Below are 17899 nucleotides of genomic sequence, written 5' to 3' on the forward strand. Positions count from 1 at the left end.
GTCCCTGAGGCCCTCAGTGTCCTCAACCCACTCCTCTGCCCCCACTGTCCCCACTGTCTCTGATGTCCCCCACTGTCCCCATTACCCCCAACGTCCCCACTGCCCCCCATATCCCCATTACCCACAATGTTCCCCAATATCCCCGCTGTCCCCCATGTCCCCATTACCCACCACGTCCCCCAGTATCCCCATGTCCCCATTACCCACCACGTCCCCCAGTATCCCCATGTCCCCATTACCCACCACGTCCCCCAGTATCCCCATGTCCCCATTACCCACCATGTCCCCCCATGTCCCCGCTGCCCCCCATGTCCCCATTACCCCCCCCCACCCCCCCATGTCCCCGCCGCCCCCCATGTCCCCATTACCCCCCCCATCCCCGTGCCATCAGCCGTCCCCTCATCACAGCGCCCGCCCCAGAGCTGTGCCGGCGTTGGCCGGGAGCTGCCGCCTCTCTGGCACCCCCAGGGCCTCAGCCGACCCCCCCTGGGGACACGGGGACCCCCCCGGGGGTGGCTGTGCGTCGGGGTGAGGGGGATGCAGCCCTCGTCTGCTCCCCAGGAAACCCAACGGCGACGGCGCTCGGCTGAGTAAGGGCTCATCATGCGGCACGGGGACGGGCGGGACATGGGGGGACATGGGGACGGGGGGGGACATGGGGGGACATGGGGACGGGGGGGGACATGGGGGGACATGGGGAAATGGGGGGACATGGGGAAATGGGGGGACACGAGAGGGACACAGGGATGGGGGGGACATGGGGACGGGGGGGGCATGGGGGGACATGGGGAAATGGGGGGACACGAGAGGGACACAGGGATGGGGGGGACATGGGGACGGGGGGGGACATGGGGGGAAATGGGGGGACATGGGGGGACACGAGAGGGACACAGGGATGGGGGGGACATGGGGACGGGGGGGGGACATGGGGGGAAATGGGGGGACATGGGGGGACATGGGGACAGGGGGGACGTGGGGTGACATGGGGGGACACGAGAGGGACACAGGGATGGGGGGGGCCCCGGGGGGGACATGGGGAGACGTGGGGAAATAGGGTGACGTGGGGACAGAGGGGGGACATGGGGGGACATGAGAGGGACACAGGGGTGGGGGGGGCCCCGGGGCGGACATGGGGGGACATGGAGAAATAGGGGGGACGTGGTGGGACATGGGGAAATAGGGGGACATGGGGACAGGGGGGACATGGGGGGACGTGGGGACAGGTAGAAATGGGGGGATGTGGGGGGACACAAGAGGGACACAGGGATGGGGGGGACACGGGGGGACATGGGGACCGGAGGGGGACATGGGGGGACGTGGGGGGAAACAAGAGGGACACGGGGATGGGGGGTCATGGGGGGACACGGGGAGAAATGGGGACGGGGGGGACACGGGGGGGACACAGAGGAAGAGGGGCCATGCAGGGATGTGGGGCACAGAGACGGCGAGATGTGACACGGGGACACAAAGGGACACGGATCGGTATGTGTGATGGGGACACGAAGGCATGTGGGGACGTGGGGGGGGGACACAGATGTGAGGGACACAGATGTGGGGTCATGTGATCACACATGAGGTCACGTGATGACACGCACACACACGTGATGACATGGGGGGGTCACGTGATGACACAGGAGGTCACATGATGGCAAAAGGACACACACGTGATGGCACAGGAGGTCACGTGATGGCACACTCACACAGACGTGATGACACAGGAGGTCACGTGATGGCACGGGGGGGGTCACGTGATGACACAGGGGGTCATGTAATGATACGGGGTCACATGATGATGGGGGGGTCACATGATGACAAGGGGGGGGTCACATGATGGCACAGGAAGTCACATGATGACACGGGGGGGGTCACGTGATGACACGGCGGTCATGTAATGATACGGGGTAACGTGATGACGGGGGGGTCACGTGATGACACAGGAAGTCATGTGACAACACAGGGGGGTCATGTAATGATACGGGGTAACGTGATGACAAGGGGGGTCACGTGACGACATGGGGGGGTCACATGATGGCACAGGAAGTCACATGATGACACGGGGGGGTCACGTGACGACACAGGGGGGTCACATGATGACACAGGGGGGTCACGTGACGATACAGGGGGGTCATGTAATGATGGGGGGTCACGTGATGACACGGGGGGGTCACGTGACGACACAGGGGGGTCATGTAATGATACAGGGTAACGTGATGACGGGGGGGTCACGTGACGACACGGGGGGTCACGTGACGACAGGGGGGGGGGTCACGTGACGACAGGGGGGGGTCATGTCATGACACAGGAGGTCACTTGATGACACAGGGTGTCACGTGATGACACGAGGGGGTCACGTGACGACATGGGAGGTCACTTGATGACACGGGGGGTCACGTGATCGCACGGGGGGGGTCACGTGATCGCACGGGGGGGTCACCCACTTGAACTCCTTCTCGCTCTTCCCGCGCAGATCGCGCACCAACCACTGCGAGGTGAAGGCGTCCTGGGGGGGCATTCCCCACCGCATCACCGCGTTGAGGAACGCCTTCCGCTGCCGCGTGTTGAAGCCCAGCACCTGGGGGGGGGGGGGGGCTGCGGTCATGGGGGCACCCGGTGGGGGGGGGGGGTGGGGGGGGCTGCGGTCATGGGGGGATTTGAAGCCCAGCACCTGGGAAGGCGGGGGGGGGGGGGCTGCGGTCAGGGGGGGCACCCGGGGGGGGGGGGGGGGGGGGGGGGATTTGAAGCTCAGCACCTGGGCGGGGGGGGAGGGGGGCTGCGGTTAGGGGGGCACCCGGTGGGGGGGGGGGATTTGAAGCCCAGCACCTGGGGGGGGGGGGGGGCTGCAGTCATGGGGGCACCCGGGGGGGGGGGGGTTTTGAAGCCCAGCACCTGGGGGGGGGTGGGGGTGGCTGCGGTCATGGGGGCACCCGGGGGGGGGGGGGATTTGGGGGGATATGATGGGGTGGAAGGATACAGTGATGTGGGGGGCAATTGTAGATGGGGGGGGGTCACAGTGGTGGGGAGGATATTGGTGGATGGGGGGGGGGGAACTAGTGGGCTGGAAGGATCCAGGTGACAAGGGGGGGGACTGCTGGGTGGGGGGGGGTCACACTGGTGGGTGGGGGGGGGGGGGGGGGTCACACTGGTGGGTTGGAAGGACACAGGTGAGATTGGGGGATGGGGGGGGGGGGAGGGGAGGGACACTGGTGGGTGGGGGGGGGGTCACAGTGGTGGGGTTGGAAGGAGCCAGGTCATGTAGTGGGGGTGGGGGGGATAATGATAAGTGAAGGGGGGGGGGGGACGGGGACGATACTGGTGGCCACTGGAGATCCATCCAGGTGACAGGAGGGGGACAATAGTGGCGGGGGGGGGGAGGGGAGGGAGGCCTCTGGTGGCTGGAAGGACGTGGGGGAGCCCCCCCACAGCCCGGGGGGCTCACCTCGATGTTGCCCCCCACCCGGGCCAGCAGTGGGGGCAGCGGTTTTGTCCTTCTCGTTCCGGAGCTGACGCTTGGACTGGCGCCGGCCTGGGGGGGGGGAGGGGGGGAAACAGTGTGTGTGGGGGGGTGACAACAGCACCGCTCCACCCCGAGACACCCCCAAGGGCACCCTGAGACCCCCCCTCAAAGACCTCCCTGCCCCCCATGGCACCCTGACCCCCCCCCCCCCCCCCCCCCCCCCCCCCCCCCCCCCCCCCCCCCCCCCCCACGGGTACCCATGAATCTCCCCCCCACGGCACCCCTGACCCCCCCCATCCCCCCCTCGACCCCCATCTGTGCCACCCAGGACCCCCCGCCATCCCCCCCCCGGAGTCATCCGGACAGAGGGCCCACTGAGGGGGAGGGGGGTTTACGTGGGGGGGGGCACTCACCCTCCGGCCGCTCATCGAAGTCCTCATCCTCCTCCTCAGATCCCACCGAGTACTCAGACTGGTTATCTGGGGGGGGGGGCACCATCAGCACCCCCCAGAAAAGCCCAATGTGCCCCCAAACCCCCCCTGCCTCCCCCAAGCTGCCACAAGACCCCAATACCCCCCCCAACACCCCCAAACCCCACCCCCAAGCTCCCCCCCCGTGTCCCACATCCCCCCCCAGCGCCCTCCCAGTGCTTCCCAGTCCCTCCCAGTGCTTCCCAGTCCCTCCCAGTGCCTCCCAGTGCCCCCCTCGGCCCTCCTGGGCTAAGCTGTTACAGTTACCTGCCTCTATCTCACCTGGCTTGTGCCCCAAACCCTCCCCAGTGCCCTCCCAGTCCCTCCCATTGCCCTCCCAGTGCCCCCCTCGGTCCTCCTGGGCCAAGCTGTTATGGGATCTGCCTCTTGCTTGTGCCCCATACCCTCCCCAGTGCCCTCCCAGTCCCTCCCATTGCCCTCCCAGTGCCCCCCTCAGTCCTCCTGGGCCAAGCTGTTATGGGATCTGCCTCTTGCTTGTGCCCCATACCCTCCCCAGTGCTTCCCAGTCCCTCCCAGTGCTTCCCAGTCCCACCCAGTGCCCCCAGTGCCCACCTCGGACCTCCTGGGCCAAGCTGTTATAGTTGCCTGCCTCTGGCTTGTGCCTCAAATCCTCCCCAGTGCCTCCCAGTCCCTCCCAGTCCCACCCACTGCCCTCCCAGTGCCCCCCTCAGTCCTCCTGAGCCAAGCCGTTATGGGATCTGCCTCTGGCTCGTGCCCCAAACCCTCCCCAGTGCCTCCCAGCGACTCCAAGTGCCCCCCTCAGTCCTCCTGGGCCAAGCCATTATGGGATCTGCCTCTGGCTCGTGCCCCACACCCTCCCCAGTGCCTCCCAGTGCCTCCCAGTGCCTGGCAGTGCCCCCAGTGCCCACCTTGGTCCTCCTGCGCCGCGTCGTTGTAGTTGACCTGCTTGCGGACGCGCTTCCCCTTGCCCAGGTTGCGGGCCAGGTCCTCCTGCTGCTGCTCGTAGTGGTGCCGCAGCAGCTTCTCCCAGTAGTCGGGGTCGACGTTCTCCTCCTGCTTGATGATCTCCCGCTCGATCTCCTCGATCTGAGGGCACAGCAATGGGGCTGCGTGGGGCTCACAGCGCTCCCAGGGCCGCCTTCGTGTCCTCAGCGTCCTCAGCATCTCCACTCCCATCCCTGTTGTCCTCAGCATCTCCACTCCCATCCCTGTTGTCCTCAGCATCTCCACTTCCATCCCTGTTGTCCTCAGCATCTCCACTTCCATCCCTGTTGTCCTCAGCATCTCCATTTCCATCCCTGTTATCCTCACCATCTCCACTTCCATCCCTGTTGTCCTCAGCATCTCCACTTCCATTCCTGCCATCCTCACCATCTCCACTTCCATCCCTGCCATCCTCACCACCTCCGTTTCCATCCATTATCCTCACCATCTCCACTCCCATCCCTGTTGTCCTCACCATCTCCACTCCCATCCCTGCCATCCTCACCACCTCCGTTTCCATCCATTATCCTCACTAGCTCCGTTTCCATCCCTGCTGTCCTCACCATCATCTCCATCCCCACTGTCTTTGTCTCCATCTCATCTCCATCCCCACTGTCCTCACCATCTTCATTTCAACTCCACCCCCATCATCCCCACCATCTTCAACCCCATCATCCTCATCATCTCCATCCTGTTTTCTCCCCATCATCCCCACCATCTTCATCCCCACTTTCCTCATCATCCCCACCATCTTCATCCCCATCATCCTCACCATCTCCACCCCGTTTTCTCCTCACCATCTCCACCCCCACCACCTCCAACTCCATCCACACCGTCCTCATCATCTTCATTACCACTGTCCTCACAGTCTCCATCCCCGCTCTCCTCATCATCTCCATTATTTCCATCCCCACCGTCCTCATCATCTGCATCTCATCTTCACCCCACCATCCTCATCATCTCCGCCCCCCTCTGTCCTCATCATCTCCATCGCCTCCATCCCCATCTCCCTCATCATCTTCATCACCACTGTCCTCATCATCTCCATCCCCATCACCACCGTTATCTTCACCCCGACCTCATCTTCATCATCTCCATCCCCATCGCCCTCATCATCTTCATTATTGCCATCATCTTCACCCCGACCTCATCTTCATCATCTCCACCCCAACTGTCTCCATCATCTCCATCACCTCCATCCCTCTCAACTCCATCACCTCCACCCCCACTGTCCCCACCACCCCCACCCCCACCATTCCCCTCCCCATCGTCTCCATCATCCTCACCCCTTGACCTCATCCTCATCATCTCCATCCCCACCGCCCCCATCACCTCCATCCTCCCCATCTCCATATCCGCTGCCCCCACCCCCTCCATCACCCCCACCACCCCCACTCCCACTGTCCCCACCTCCACCATTCCCATCCCCATCATCCCCATCCCTCTCACCTCCATCACCACCTCCACCGTCCCCATCGTCTCATCATCCTCACCCCTTGACCTCATCTTCATCATCTCCATCCCACCACCCCCACCGTCTTCATCATCTCCATCCTCCCCATCTCCATATCCGCTGTCCCCACCTCCATCGTCCCCACTGTCCCCACCTCCACCACTCCCCTCCCCCCCACCCCCCACCCCCTCTCCCACCCCCACCACCCCCCTCCCCCTCCCCCCCCCAGGGCACACCTTGTCCTCCTCCCTGACGACGTATTGGGCCACCTTGAAGGAGCTCAGGTACTCATTCATGTTCTGCACGTCGGCGTCGTCGGTGGCGTCCTGGTTGCGGTCCAGCAGCCGGGCGATGGCGTCGTTGTCGTAGTGGATGACGCTGCTGTCCTCCTCTTTGTTCTCCCCTGCGCCGGTGACACGCTGCTGGCACCCGGCCTCGCTCCACTGCGGCCCAGCAGGGACCACTATGGCCCAGCAGGAACCACTATGGCCCAGCAAGGACCACTATGGCCCAGCAGGGACCACTATGGCCCAGCAAGGACCACTATGGCCCAGCAGGGACCTGCACAGCCTGACGGGGCCTCGCGTCCCACCATGACCTCATGAGTCCCACCATCACTGAGCCACGTGTACCAACACAGCTTCACATGTCCCACCATGGCCTCACGTGTCCCTTTATGGCTTCATGAGTCCCACCATGGCCTCACGTGTCCATCACTGAGCCACATGTCCCATCATGGCCCAGTATGGCTCAGCAGGGACCACTATGGCCCAGCATGGACCTGCACAGCCTGACGGGGCCTCACGTCCCACCATGACCTCATGAGTCCCACCATCACTGAGCCACGTGTACCACCACAGCCTCATGAGTCCCTTTATGGCTTCATCAGTCCCACCACGGCCTCACGTGTCCCATCATGGCCTCATGTGTCTCATCATGCCCTCATGAGGCCCACCATGGCCTCACGTGTCCCACCACGGCCTCACGTGTCCATCACTGAGCCACGTGTCCCATCATGGCCCACTATGGCCCAGCATGGGCCTGCACAGCCTGACGGGGCCTCATGTCCCACCATGACCTCATGAGTCCCACCACCACTGAGCCACGTGTCCCACCATGGCCTCATGTGTCCCTTTATGGCTTCATCAGTCCCACCACGGCCCCACATGGTCCCACCATGGCCTCACGTGTCCATCACTGAACCACGTGTCCCACCATGGCCTCACGTGTCCCACCATGGCCTCACGTGTCCCACCATGGCCTCACGTGTCCATCACTGAACCACGTGTCCCACCATGGCCTCACGTGTCCCATCATGGCCTCACGTGTCCCACCATGGCCTCACGTGTCCATCACTGAACCACGTGTCCATCACTGAACCACGTGTCCCACAGCCCAGCATGGGCCCACACAGCCTGATGGGGCCTCACGTCCCACCATGACCTCATGAGTCCCACCACCACTGAGCCACGTGTACCAACACAGCCTCACGTGTCCCACCATGGCCTCACGTGTCCATCACTGAGCCACGTGTCCCATCATGGCCCAGTATGGCCCAGCATGGACCTGCACAGCCTGATGGGGCCTCGCGTCCCACCATGACCTCATGAGTCCCACCATCACTGAGCCAGTGTCCCACCATGGCCTCACGTGTCCATCACTGAGCCACATGTCCCATCATGGCCCAGTATGGCTCAGCAGGGACCACTATGGCCCAGCATGGACCCGCACAGCCTGACGGGGCCTCACGTCCCACCATGACCTCATGAGTCCCACCATCACTGAGCCACGTGTACCACCACGGCCTCATGAGTCCCACCATGGGCTCACGTGTCCATCATTGAACCACGTGTCCCACCATGGCCTCACGTGTCCCTTTATGGCCTCACGTGTCCCACCATGGCCTCACGTGTCCCACCATGGCCTCACGTGTCCATCACTGAACCACGTGTCCCACCATGGCCTCACGTGTCCCACCATGGCTTCATGAGTCCCACCAGGGGCTCACATGTCCCACCATGGCCTCGCGTGTCCCATTATGGCCTCCCACATCCCACCTTGACCTCATGTGTCCCATTATGGCCTCCCATGTCCCACCACCACCCCACCACCACCTCACCTATCCCATTATGGTCTCCCATGTCCCCCCTCGCCCCCCACCACCACCTCCCACACCCCACTGCGGCCTCCCACATCCCACCACCCCCTCATGTGTCCCATTATGGCCTCCCATGTCCCACCACCACCTCCCACATCCCCGTCCCCCCTCCAACCCCCCCCAGCTCCCCCCCCCATGGGGCACTGACCCTCGTTCTCATCCCATTATGGCCTCCCATGTCCCGCCACCACCTCCCACATCCCCGTCCCCCCTCCAACCCCCCCCATCCCCCCCCAGCTCCCCCCCCCGTGGGGCGCTGACTCTCGTTCTCATCCCATTATGGCCTCCCATGTCCCACCACCACCTCCCACATCCCCGTCCCCCCCCCAACTCCCCCCCCATGGGGCGCTGACCCTCGTTCTCATCCCATTATGGTCTCCCATGTCCCACCACCACCACCTCCCACACCCCATTATGGCCCCCCACATCCCACCACCCCCCTCATGTGTCCCAATATGGCCTCCCATGTCCCACCACCACCTCCCACATCCCCGTCCCCCCCCCAACTCCCCCCCCGTGGGGCGCTGACCCTCATTCTCATCCCATTATGGCCTCCCATGTCCCACCACCACCTCCCACATCCCCGTCCCCCCCCCCAACTCCCCCCCCGTGGGGTGCTGACCCTCGTTCTCATCCCATTATGGCCTCCCATGTCCCACCACCACCTCCCACATCCCCGTCCCCCCCCCAGCCCCCCCCCCCCAATGGGGCGCTGACCCTCGTTCTCATCCCATTATGGCCTCCCATGTCCCACCACCACCTCCCACATCCCTGTCCCCCCCCCAACTCCCCCCCCGTGGGGCGCTGACCCTCGTTCTCATCCCATTATGGCCTCCCATGTCCCACCACCACCTCCCACATCCCTGTCCCCCCCCCAACTCCCCCCCCGTGGGGCGCTGACCCTCGTTCTCATCCCATTATGGCCTCCCATGTCCCACCACCACCTCCCACATCCCCGTCCCCCCCCCAACTCCCCCCCTGCGGGGCGCTGACCCTCGTTCTCATCCCATTACGGCCTCCCATGTCCCACCACCACCTCCCACACCCCATTATGGCCCCCCACATCCCACCACCCCCTCATGTGTCCCATTATGGCCTCCCATGTCCCACCACCACCTCCCACATCCCCGTCCCCCCCCCAACTCCCCCCCCGCGGGGCGCTGACCCTCGTTCTCATCCTTGAAGAGCTCCTCGGTGCCGAACTTGAGGATGTCGTCCAGCTCCTGCTTGGACATGGAGCCGGCCTTGGAGCCCAGCCCCGGGCGCACCACCAGGTGCGTCAGCATCATCTTGCGTTTGGCCACCTGCGTGATGCGTTCCTCCACGGAGGCGCGCGTGACGAAGCGGTAAATCATCACTTTGTTGGCCTGGCCGATGCGGTGCGCCCGGCTGAAGGCCTGGGGGGGGCACAGGGAGGTGTGGGCAACCAGAACCGGGGTGGGGGGCACCCAGAATGGGGGGGATGGGTCACAGGGAGGTGTGGGCAACCAGAACAGGGGTGGGGGGCACCCAGAATGGGGGTGGGGGGCACCCATGGGGAGGGATTGGGGGCACCCATGGGGAGGGATTGGGGGCACCCATAGGTGGGGATGGGTCACAGGGAGATGTGGGCAACCAGAACTGGGGTGGGGACAGCCAGAATGGGGGTGGGTCACAGGGAGGTGCGGGCAACCAGAACCGGGGGTGGGGGGCACCCAGAATGGGGGTGAGGAGCACCCATAGGTGGGGATGGGTCACAGGGAGGTGTGGGCAACCAGAACCGGGGTGGGGGGCACCCAGAAGGGGGGTGGGGGGCACCCATAGGTGGGGATGGGTCACAGGGAGGTGTGGGCAACCAGAACCGGGGTGGGGGGCACCCAGAATGGGGGTGGGTCACAGGGAGGTGTGGGCAACCAGAACAGGGGTGGGGGGCACCCAGAACGGGGGTGGGGGGCACCCATGGGGAGGGACTGGGGGCACCCATAGGTGGGGATGGGTCACAGGGAGGTGTGGGCACCGAGAGGGGGGGTGGGGGGCAGCCAGAATGGGGTGGGGGCACCCAGAATGGGGGGGATGGGTCACAGGGAGGTGTGGGCAACCAGAACCGGGGTGGGGGGCACCCATAGGTGGGGATGGGTCACAGGGAGGTGTGGGCACCGAGAGGGGGGGTGGGGGGCACCCAGAATGGGGGGAGGGGGCACCCAGAATAGGGATGGGGGCACCCATAGGTGGGGATGGGTCACAGGGAGGTGTGGGCAACCAGAACCGGGGTGGGGGGCACCCAGAATGGGGATGGGGGCACCCATAGGTGGGGATGGGGGGCACCCAGAATGGGGGTGGGTCACAGAGAGATGTGGGCACCAAGAGGGGGGGTGGGGGGCACCCAGAATGGGGGTGGGGAGGGGAGGTGACGCGGGGACGGCTGGGACGGATAGACAGACACATAGACAGACAGACACACAGACACATAGACAGACAGACAGACAGACAGGCAGACACGCAGACCTGGATGTCGTTGTGGGGGTTCCAATCGGAGTCGAAGATGACGACGGTGTCGGCGGTCGCCAGGTTGATGCCGAGACCCCCGGCCCGCGTGGACAGCAGGAAGCAGAACTGCTGCGCCCCCGGCGCTGCCCCCCCGGCGTCAGCACTGCGCCGTCGGCCCCCGCAAACCCCCCAGACCCCCCCCCCCCCAGGACCCGCAGACCCCCCCCGCCCCCCCATGTCCCCCAAGACCCGTCTAGAGACCCCCAGGGACCCCCAGACCCCCCTGCACCCCCGAGACCCCCCCAGGACCCAGAGACCTCCCCACGCCCCCCCCAGACCCCCCCAATGCATCCCAGCCCCTCCCAGTTTTCTTCACAGTCCCTCTCAGTCTATCCCAGTTCCCTCCCAGTCCATCCCAGTGACTCCCAGTCCTTCTCAGTCCATCCCAGTTCCCTCCCAGTCCATCCCAATGACTCCCAGTCCATCCCAGTGACTCCCAGTCCCTCTCAGTCCATCCCAGTTCCCTCCCAGTCCATCCCAGTGATTCCCAACCCCTCCCAGTCCATCCCAGTGACTCCCAGTCCATCCCAGTCCCTCCCAATTTCCTCCCAGTCCATCCTAGTGATTCTCAGTCAATCCCAATGTATTCCCCGTCCATCCCAGTGACTCTCAATCCATCCCAGTCCCTCCCAGTCCATCCCAGTGACTCTCAGTCCCTCCCAGTCCATCCCAGTGATTCCCAACCCCTCCCAGTCCATCCCAGTCCCCTCTCAATCCATCCCAGTGACTCCCATTCCATCCCAGTCCCTCCCAGTCCCCCCCCCGCCCCCCCCAGCGCAGCCCTACCGTTGAAGCGGTCGATGGCCTCCTGCCGCAGGGCTCCGGTGATGCCCCCATCGATGCGCTCGTATTTGTAGCCCTCGTAGTCCAGGAAGTCCTCCAGCAGGTCCAGCATCTTCGTCATCTGGGGGGGGGAGGTGGGGGGGCACTGGTGAGACTGGGAGCGCCGGGAGGGGGGCTTTGGGGTGGGGGGGGGGGTCACAGACCTGGGAGAAGATGAGCACGCGGTGGTTCTGCTCCTTCAGCTTCCGCAGCATCTTCTGCAGCAGCAGCAGCTTCCCCGAGGCCTTGATCAGAGCCCCCCCCTCGTACGCACCGCTCGGCAGCTTCGGGGACTCCTGGGGACGGGGACGGGGCTGTCACCCCCCCTATGCCCCCCCCTCCACGGCCCCTCTGTGGCTGTCACCCCCCTACGCCCCCCCCCCCCCACGGCCCCTCTGTGGCTGTCACCCTCCCCTGCACCCCCCCCCCCACAGCCCCTCTTTGGCCATCACCCCTCCCCCATGCCCCCCCACAGCCCCTCTGCGGCTGTCACCCCCCCCCCCCATGCCCCCTCCATGGCCCCTCTGTGGCTGTCACCCCCCCTATGCCCCCTCCCCCCCCAACGGCCCCTCTGTGGCTGTCACCCCCCCCTGCACCCCCCCCCCACAGCCCCTCTTTGGCCATCACCCCTCCCCCATGCCCCCCCACAGCCCCTCTGCGGCTGTCACCCCCCCTACGCTCCCCCCCCCACGGCCCCTCTGTGGCTGTCACCCCCCCCCACGCCCCTCCATGGCTCCTCTGTGGCTGTCACCCCCCCTACACCCCCCCCCCATGGCCCCTCTGTGGCTGTCACCCCCCCCTACGCCCGCCCCCCCCATGGCCCCTCTTTGGCTGTCACCCCCCCCACACCCCCCACACGGCCCCTCTGTGGCTGTCACCCCCCCTATGCCCCCCCATGGCCCCTCTTTGGCTGTCACCCCCCCCCACAGCCCCCTGCAGCTCCCCATGGCCCAGACCCCCATCCCCTCCATGTCCCCTCCATGTCCCCCCATCCCCTCCTTCTCCCCCACGTCCCTCTGTCCCCTTCATGTCCCCCCCATCCCCTCCTTCTCCCCCATGTCCCCCCCATCCCCTCCAAGTCCCCCACGTCCCCCTATCCCTTCCATGTCCCCCCGTCCCCTCCATCCCCTCCACATCCCTCTGTCCCCTCCACGTCCCCCCATCCCCTCCATCTCCCCCACGTCCCCCCATCCCCTCCATCTCCCCCATGTCCCTCTGTCCCCTCCACATCCCTCCACCAGCCCATTCTCCCCCCCCCTCCCCCTCAGATCCCCCCCACACCCCCCCCCCCCTCCCCCCATCTCCCCCCCCCCGCTCACCATGGCCGCCACGGGGAAGAGGTAGGGGTGGTTGCAGCACTTCTTCAGGTCCATCATGATGTTGAGCAGTGACACCTGATTCCCTCCGCCCCGCGAGTTCAGCGCCTCGAAGTTGCGGGTCAGGATGTATTTGTAGTACTTCCTGTGGGGTGGGGGGGCTGGCACCCGGCTGGGGGGGGGGCACGCTGCCCATCCCGCACCCCACAACCCCCCCCAGGGGGTGGGAGCCACATGTTGAGGGTTGGAGATACCCCCACCCCCCCCCCGGACCCCAAAGGGATCTGCGTAGTGTGGGGTTTGGGACCCCTCTGGGACTCATGGGGGGAGTATGGGGGGGGTTGGGGGATCTGAGGGGTGTTGGGGGCAGTCTGGGGGGGGTGGAGTCTGGAGGGGTTTGGGGATCTGGGTGGCCTTAGGGGGGGGTGTGGAGGCATTGGGGGACCTGGGAGGTTTTGGGGGGATTCTGGAGAGGTTTAGGGGGAGTCTGGGGAACGTTGGGAGACCTGGGGGAAGTTGGGGGGATTTGGGGGGATCTGGAGGGTTGGGGGACTTGGGGGAGCTAGGGGTAGTCTAGGGGGGTTGGGGGGCCTGGGGGATCTGGGGGAGTTGGGGGACATGGGGGAGTTGGGGGATGGGTGTTGGGGTGCTGAGATCCCACCTGAGAGCAAAAGGACTGGGACTGTCGGGGTGCTGGGACCCCAAGGGTAGTGGGAGCCGCGTTTTGGGGTGCTGAGAGCCCATACAAGGCTGCTGGGACCCCAGGGCGGGTGGGAGCTGGGTTTTGGGGTGCTGAGACCCCAGGGGGGGGGTGGGAGCTGGGTTTTGGGGCAATGAGACCCCAGGAGGGGTGGGAGCTGCATGTTGGGGTGCTGGGACCCCAGGGGGGGTGGGAGCTGGGACTGCACACAAGGCTGCTGGGACCCCAGGGGGGTGGGAGCTGGGTTTTGGGGTGCTGAGACTCCCCAAGGGTGGTGGGAGCTGGATGTTGGGGTGCTGAGACCCCCCACGGGGGGTGGGAGCTGGATGTTGGGGTGTTGAGACCCCCCAAGGGTGGTGCGAGCTGGGACTGCACCCAAGGCTGCTGTGACCCCAGGCACGATGGGACCCCAGGGATAGTGGGGATCCAGGTGTGCTGAGACCCCAAGGGTGGGCACAGGCCGCGTTTCCCCCCCCCCCACCCCCCCAAATGAAGGGGACCCCCCCGTACTTCTGCATGGGGCTGAGCTCCACGCGCACGATGAGCTCCGTCTTGGCCGGCATGTTCTTGAAGACGTCGGCCTTGAGGCGCCGCAGCATGTGGGGGCCCAGCAGGTCGTGCAGCTTCTTGATCTGATCCTCCTTCGAGATGTCCGCAAACTCCTCCAGGAAACCCTCCAGGTTGCTGCGGGGGGGGCGGCAACGGTGGGATGGGGGGGGATGTGGGATGGATGCTGTGTGCCACCCCATAGAATAAAGGGGGATGGAGGGGGGGATGTGGGATGGATGCTGTGTGCCACCCCATAGAATAAAGGAGGATGTGGGATGGATGCTGTGTGCCACCCCATGGAATAAAGGGGGATGGATGTGGGGATGGATGCTGTGTGCCACCCCATAGGGCAAAGGGGGATGTGGGGATGGATGCTGTGTGCCACCCCATAGAGCAAAGGGGGATGGATGGGGGGATGGATGTGGGATGGATGCTGTGTGCCACCCCATAGAGCAAAGGGGGATGTGGGGATGGACGCTGTGTGCCACCCCACAGAGCAAAGGGGGATGGATGGGGGGATGGATGTGGGATGGATGCTGTGTGCCACCCCATGGAGCAAAGGGGGATATGGGGATGGATGCTGTGCGCTACCCCATAGAATAAAGGGGGATGGATGTGGGGATGGATGCTGTGTGCCACCCCACAGAGAAAAGGGGGATGTGGGGACAGAGATGGGGTGATGAGGTGAAGGTGTAAGGGGACAGTGGGGATATGGGGGGGCCAGTGGGGACATGGGGGGCCAGTGGGAGCATGGGGACATAAGGGAGACAGTGGGGGGACACGGAGGCAATGGGATGGGACAATGGGATGTGGGGGGCTGGGAGGGGGCAGTGGGGGGCTGGGAGGGGATGTGGGGGCTGGGAGGGGATGTGGGGGTCAGGAGGGGGCAGTGGGGGGCTGGGAGGGGATGTGGGGGCTGGGAGGGGGCAGTGGGGGTCAGGAGGGGGCAGTGGGGGTCAGGAGGGGCAGTGTGGGGCTGAGGGGGGGCAGTGCGGGCCGTACTTGAAGCGCTCGGGCGTGAGGAAGTTGAGGAGGTGGAAGAGCTCCTCCAGGTTGTTCTGCAGGGGGGTGCCCGTGAGCAGCAGCTTGTGCTCGATCTTGTACCCGTTCAGCACCCGAAAGAACTGGGGGAGGGGGGGGGGAATAATGGGGGTGGGTTACTTTGAGGCTTGGGACAGCCCTACAGCCCCCCCCCGGGGGTCCCAGGACCCCAAATGTCCCCCCTCTGAGGGCCAAACATCCCCCCCAGTCCCCCCCCCCAACATATCCATGCCCTCCCCACGGGACCCCCGCTGCCCAGCCGTCCCCTCCCCACCCCACAGGTGTCCCCCCCCTCAATGAGGACCCACACGTCACCCATTGAGGGACCCGGGGTCCAACACCCCCCCCCACCCCCCCAAAGGACCCCGACACCCAAACGTCCCCACGCCGTGGGCTCCGTCCGCCCCGCCCGCCCCCTCCCCAAGCTCCCCCCGTCCCCCCCCCCGTCCCCACCTTGCTCTGGTTGTTCTTCAGCCGGTGGGCCTCATCCACCACGAGGCAGGCCCAGCGGATGGAGCCCAGCGCCGCCTGGTCGATGGTGATCAGCTCGTAGGAGGTCAGCAGCACGTGGAACTTCACCTGCGCCTCCCGCTGCCGCGGGCCGTCAGCACCCGGCGCCGGGTCAGCCCGGCACCCGGCACCACATGGACCCCAACACCACATGGACCCCAACACCGGGTCAGCCCGGCACCCGGCACCACATGGACCCCAACACCGGGTCAGCCCGGCACCCGGCCCCACATGGACCCCAACACCGGGTCAGCCCGGCACCCGGCACCACATGGACCCCAACACCGGGTCAGCCCGGTACCCGGCACCACATGGACCCCAACACCACATGGACCCCAACACCGGGTCAGCCCGGCACCCGGCACCACATGGACCCCAACACCACACGGACCCCAACACCGGGTCAGCCCGGCACCCGGCCCCACATGGACCCCAACACCGGGTCAGCCCGGCACCCGGCCCCACATGGACCCCAACACCGGGTCAGCCCGGCACCCGGCCCCACATGGACCCCAACACCGGGTCAGCCCGGCACCCGGCCCCACATGGACCCCAACACCGGGTCAGCCCGGCACCCGGCACCACATGGACCCCAACACCGGGTCAGCCCGGCACCCGGCACCACATGGACCCCAACACCGGGTCAGCCCGGCACCCGGCACCACATGGACCCCAACACCGGGTCAGCCCGGCACCCGGCACCACATGGACCCCAACACCGGGTCAGCCCGGCACCCGGCACCACATGGACCCCAACACCGGGTCAGCCCGGCACCCGGCACCACATGGACCCCAACACCGGGTCAGCCCGGCACCCGGCACCACATGGACCCCAACACCGGGTCAGCCCGGCACCCGGCACCACATGGACCCCAACACCGGGTCAGCCCGGCACCCGGCACCACATGGACCCCAACACCGGGTCAGCCCGGCACCCGGCACCACATGGACCCCAACACCGGGTCAGCCCGGCACCCGGCACCACATGGACCCCAACACCGGGTCAGCCCGGCACCCGGCACTACAAGGACCCCAACACCACAAGGACCCCCCCCACATCACCCCAAAGACCCCCCACCAGCCCAAGAACTCCGCCCCACATCACCCCAGGGACTCCATCACCCCAAAGCCCCCCCTCCACGTCACTCCAAGGACCCCATCACCCCAAAGCCCACCCTCCACATCACCCCAAGGACCCCATCACCCCAAAGACCCCCCACCACATCACCCCAAGGACCCCAGCACCCCAAAGACCCCCTTCCACGTCACCCCAAGTACCCCATCACCCCAAAGCCCCCCCACCACATCACCCCAAGGACCCCAGCACCCAAGGACCCCATCACCCCAAAGCCCCCCCTCCACGTCACCCCAAGGACCCCATCACCCCAAAGCCCCCCCTCCACGTCACCCCAAGGACCCCATCACCCCAAGGACCCCCCCCCACATCACCCCAAGGACCCCATCACCCCAAAGCCCCCCCTCCACGTCACCCCAAAGACCCCCCACCATGTCACCCCATGTACCCCATCACCCCAAAGACCCCCTACCACATCATCCCAAGGACCGCATCACCCCAAGGACCCCATCACCCCAAAGCCCCCCCTCCACGTCACCCCAAGGACCCCATCACCCCAAAGACCCCCCCCCACATCACCCCAAGGACCCCATCACCCCAAAGCCCCCCCCCCACATCACCCCAAGGACCCCATCACCCCAAAGCCCCCCCCCCACATCACCCCAAGGACCCCATCCCCCTACCATCCCCCCCCCCCACCCGGCGGGACCACCTCCCTGGCGCCCCCCAGTCCCACCGCCGGGCCCCACAGCCTCACCTTCATCTTGAAGGCCTTCTTGCCGCCCTTCATGGCGTTGTCGTCGAAGGAGAACTCGTTCTCGCGGATGATGGCGCGGCTGTCCTTGTCCCCGGTGTAGGT

General features: G+C 65.9%; 1 protein-coding gene across 1 annotated transcript in view; it reads right to left on the reverse strand.

The window, feature by feature from the left end:
- The window catches only part of LOC107050721 (chromodomain-helicase-DNA-binding protein 3-like), a gene marked incomplete at both ends in the record, with an annotated part of 36332 nt that extends 18436 nt beyond the window's left edge, over nt 1-17896 (reverse strand). Inside the window, 15 exon segments of the mRNA XM_040657215.1 lie at nt 2439-2572; nt 3437-3481; nt 3483-3523; nt 3868-3933; nt 4815-4992; nt 6580-6746; nt 9667-9898; nt 10986-11110; nt 11814-11931; nt 12014-12145; nt 13169-13310; nt 14376-14549; nt 15417-15538; nt 15909-16046; nt 17798-17896. Coding sequence (XP_040513149.1) covers nt 2439-2572; nt 3437-3481; nt 3483-3523; nt 3868-3933; nt 4815-4992; nt 6580-6746; nt 9667-9898; nt 10986-11110; nt 11814-11931; nt 12014-12145; nt 13169-13310; nt 14376-14549; nt 15417-15538; nt 15909-16046; nt 17798-17896 — 1913 coding nt within the window.
- Nucleotides 17897-17899: the final 3 nt, after the last annotated feature.

The sequence above is a fragment of the Gallus gallus genome, unplaced genomic scaffold, assembly GCF_016699485.2.
Source record: "Gallus gallus isolate bGalGal1 unplaced genomic scaffold, bGalGal1.mat.broiler.GRCg7b scaffold_63, whole genome shotgun sequence".
Lineage (NCBI taxonomy): Eukaryota > Metazoa > Chordata > Aves > Galliformes > Phasianidae > Gallus > Gallus gallus.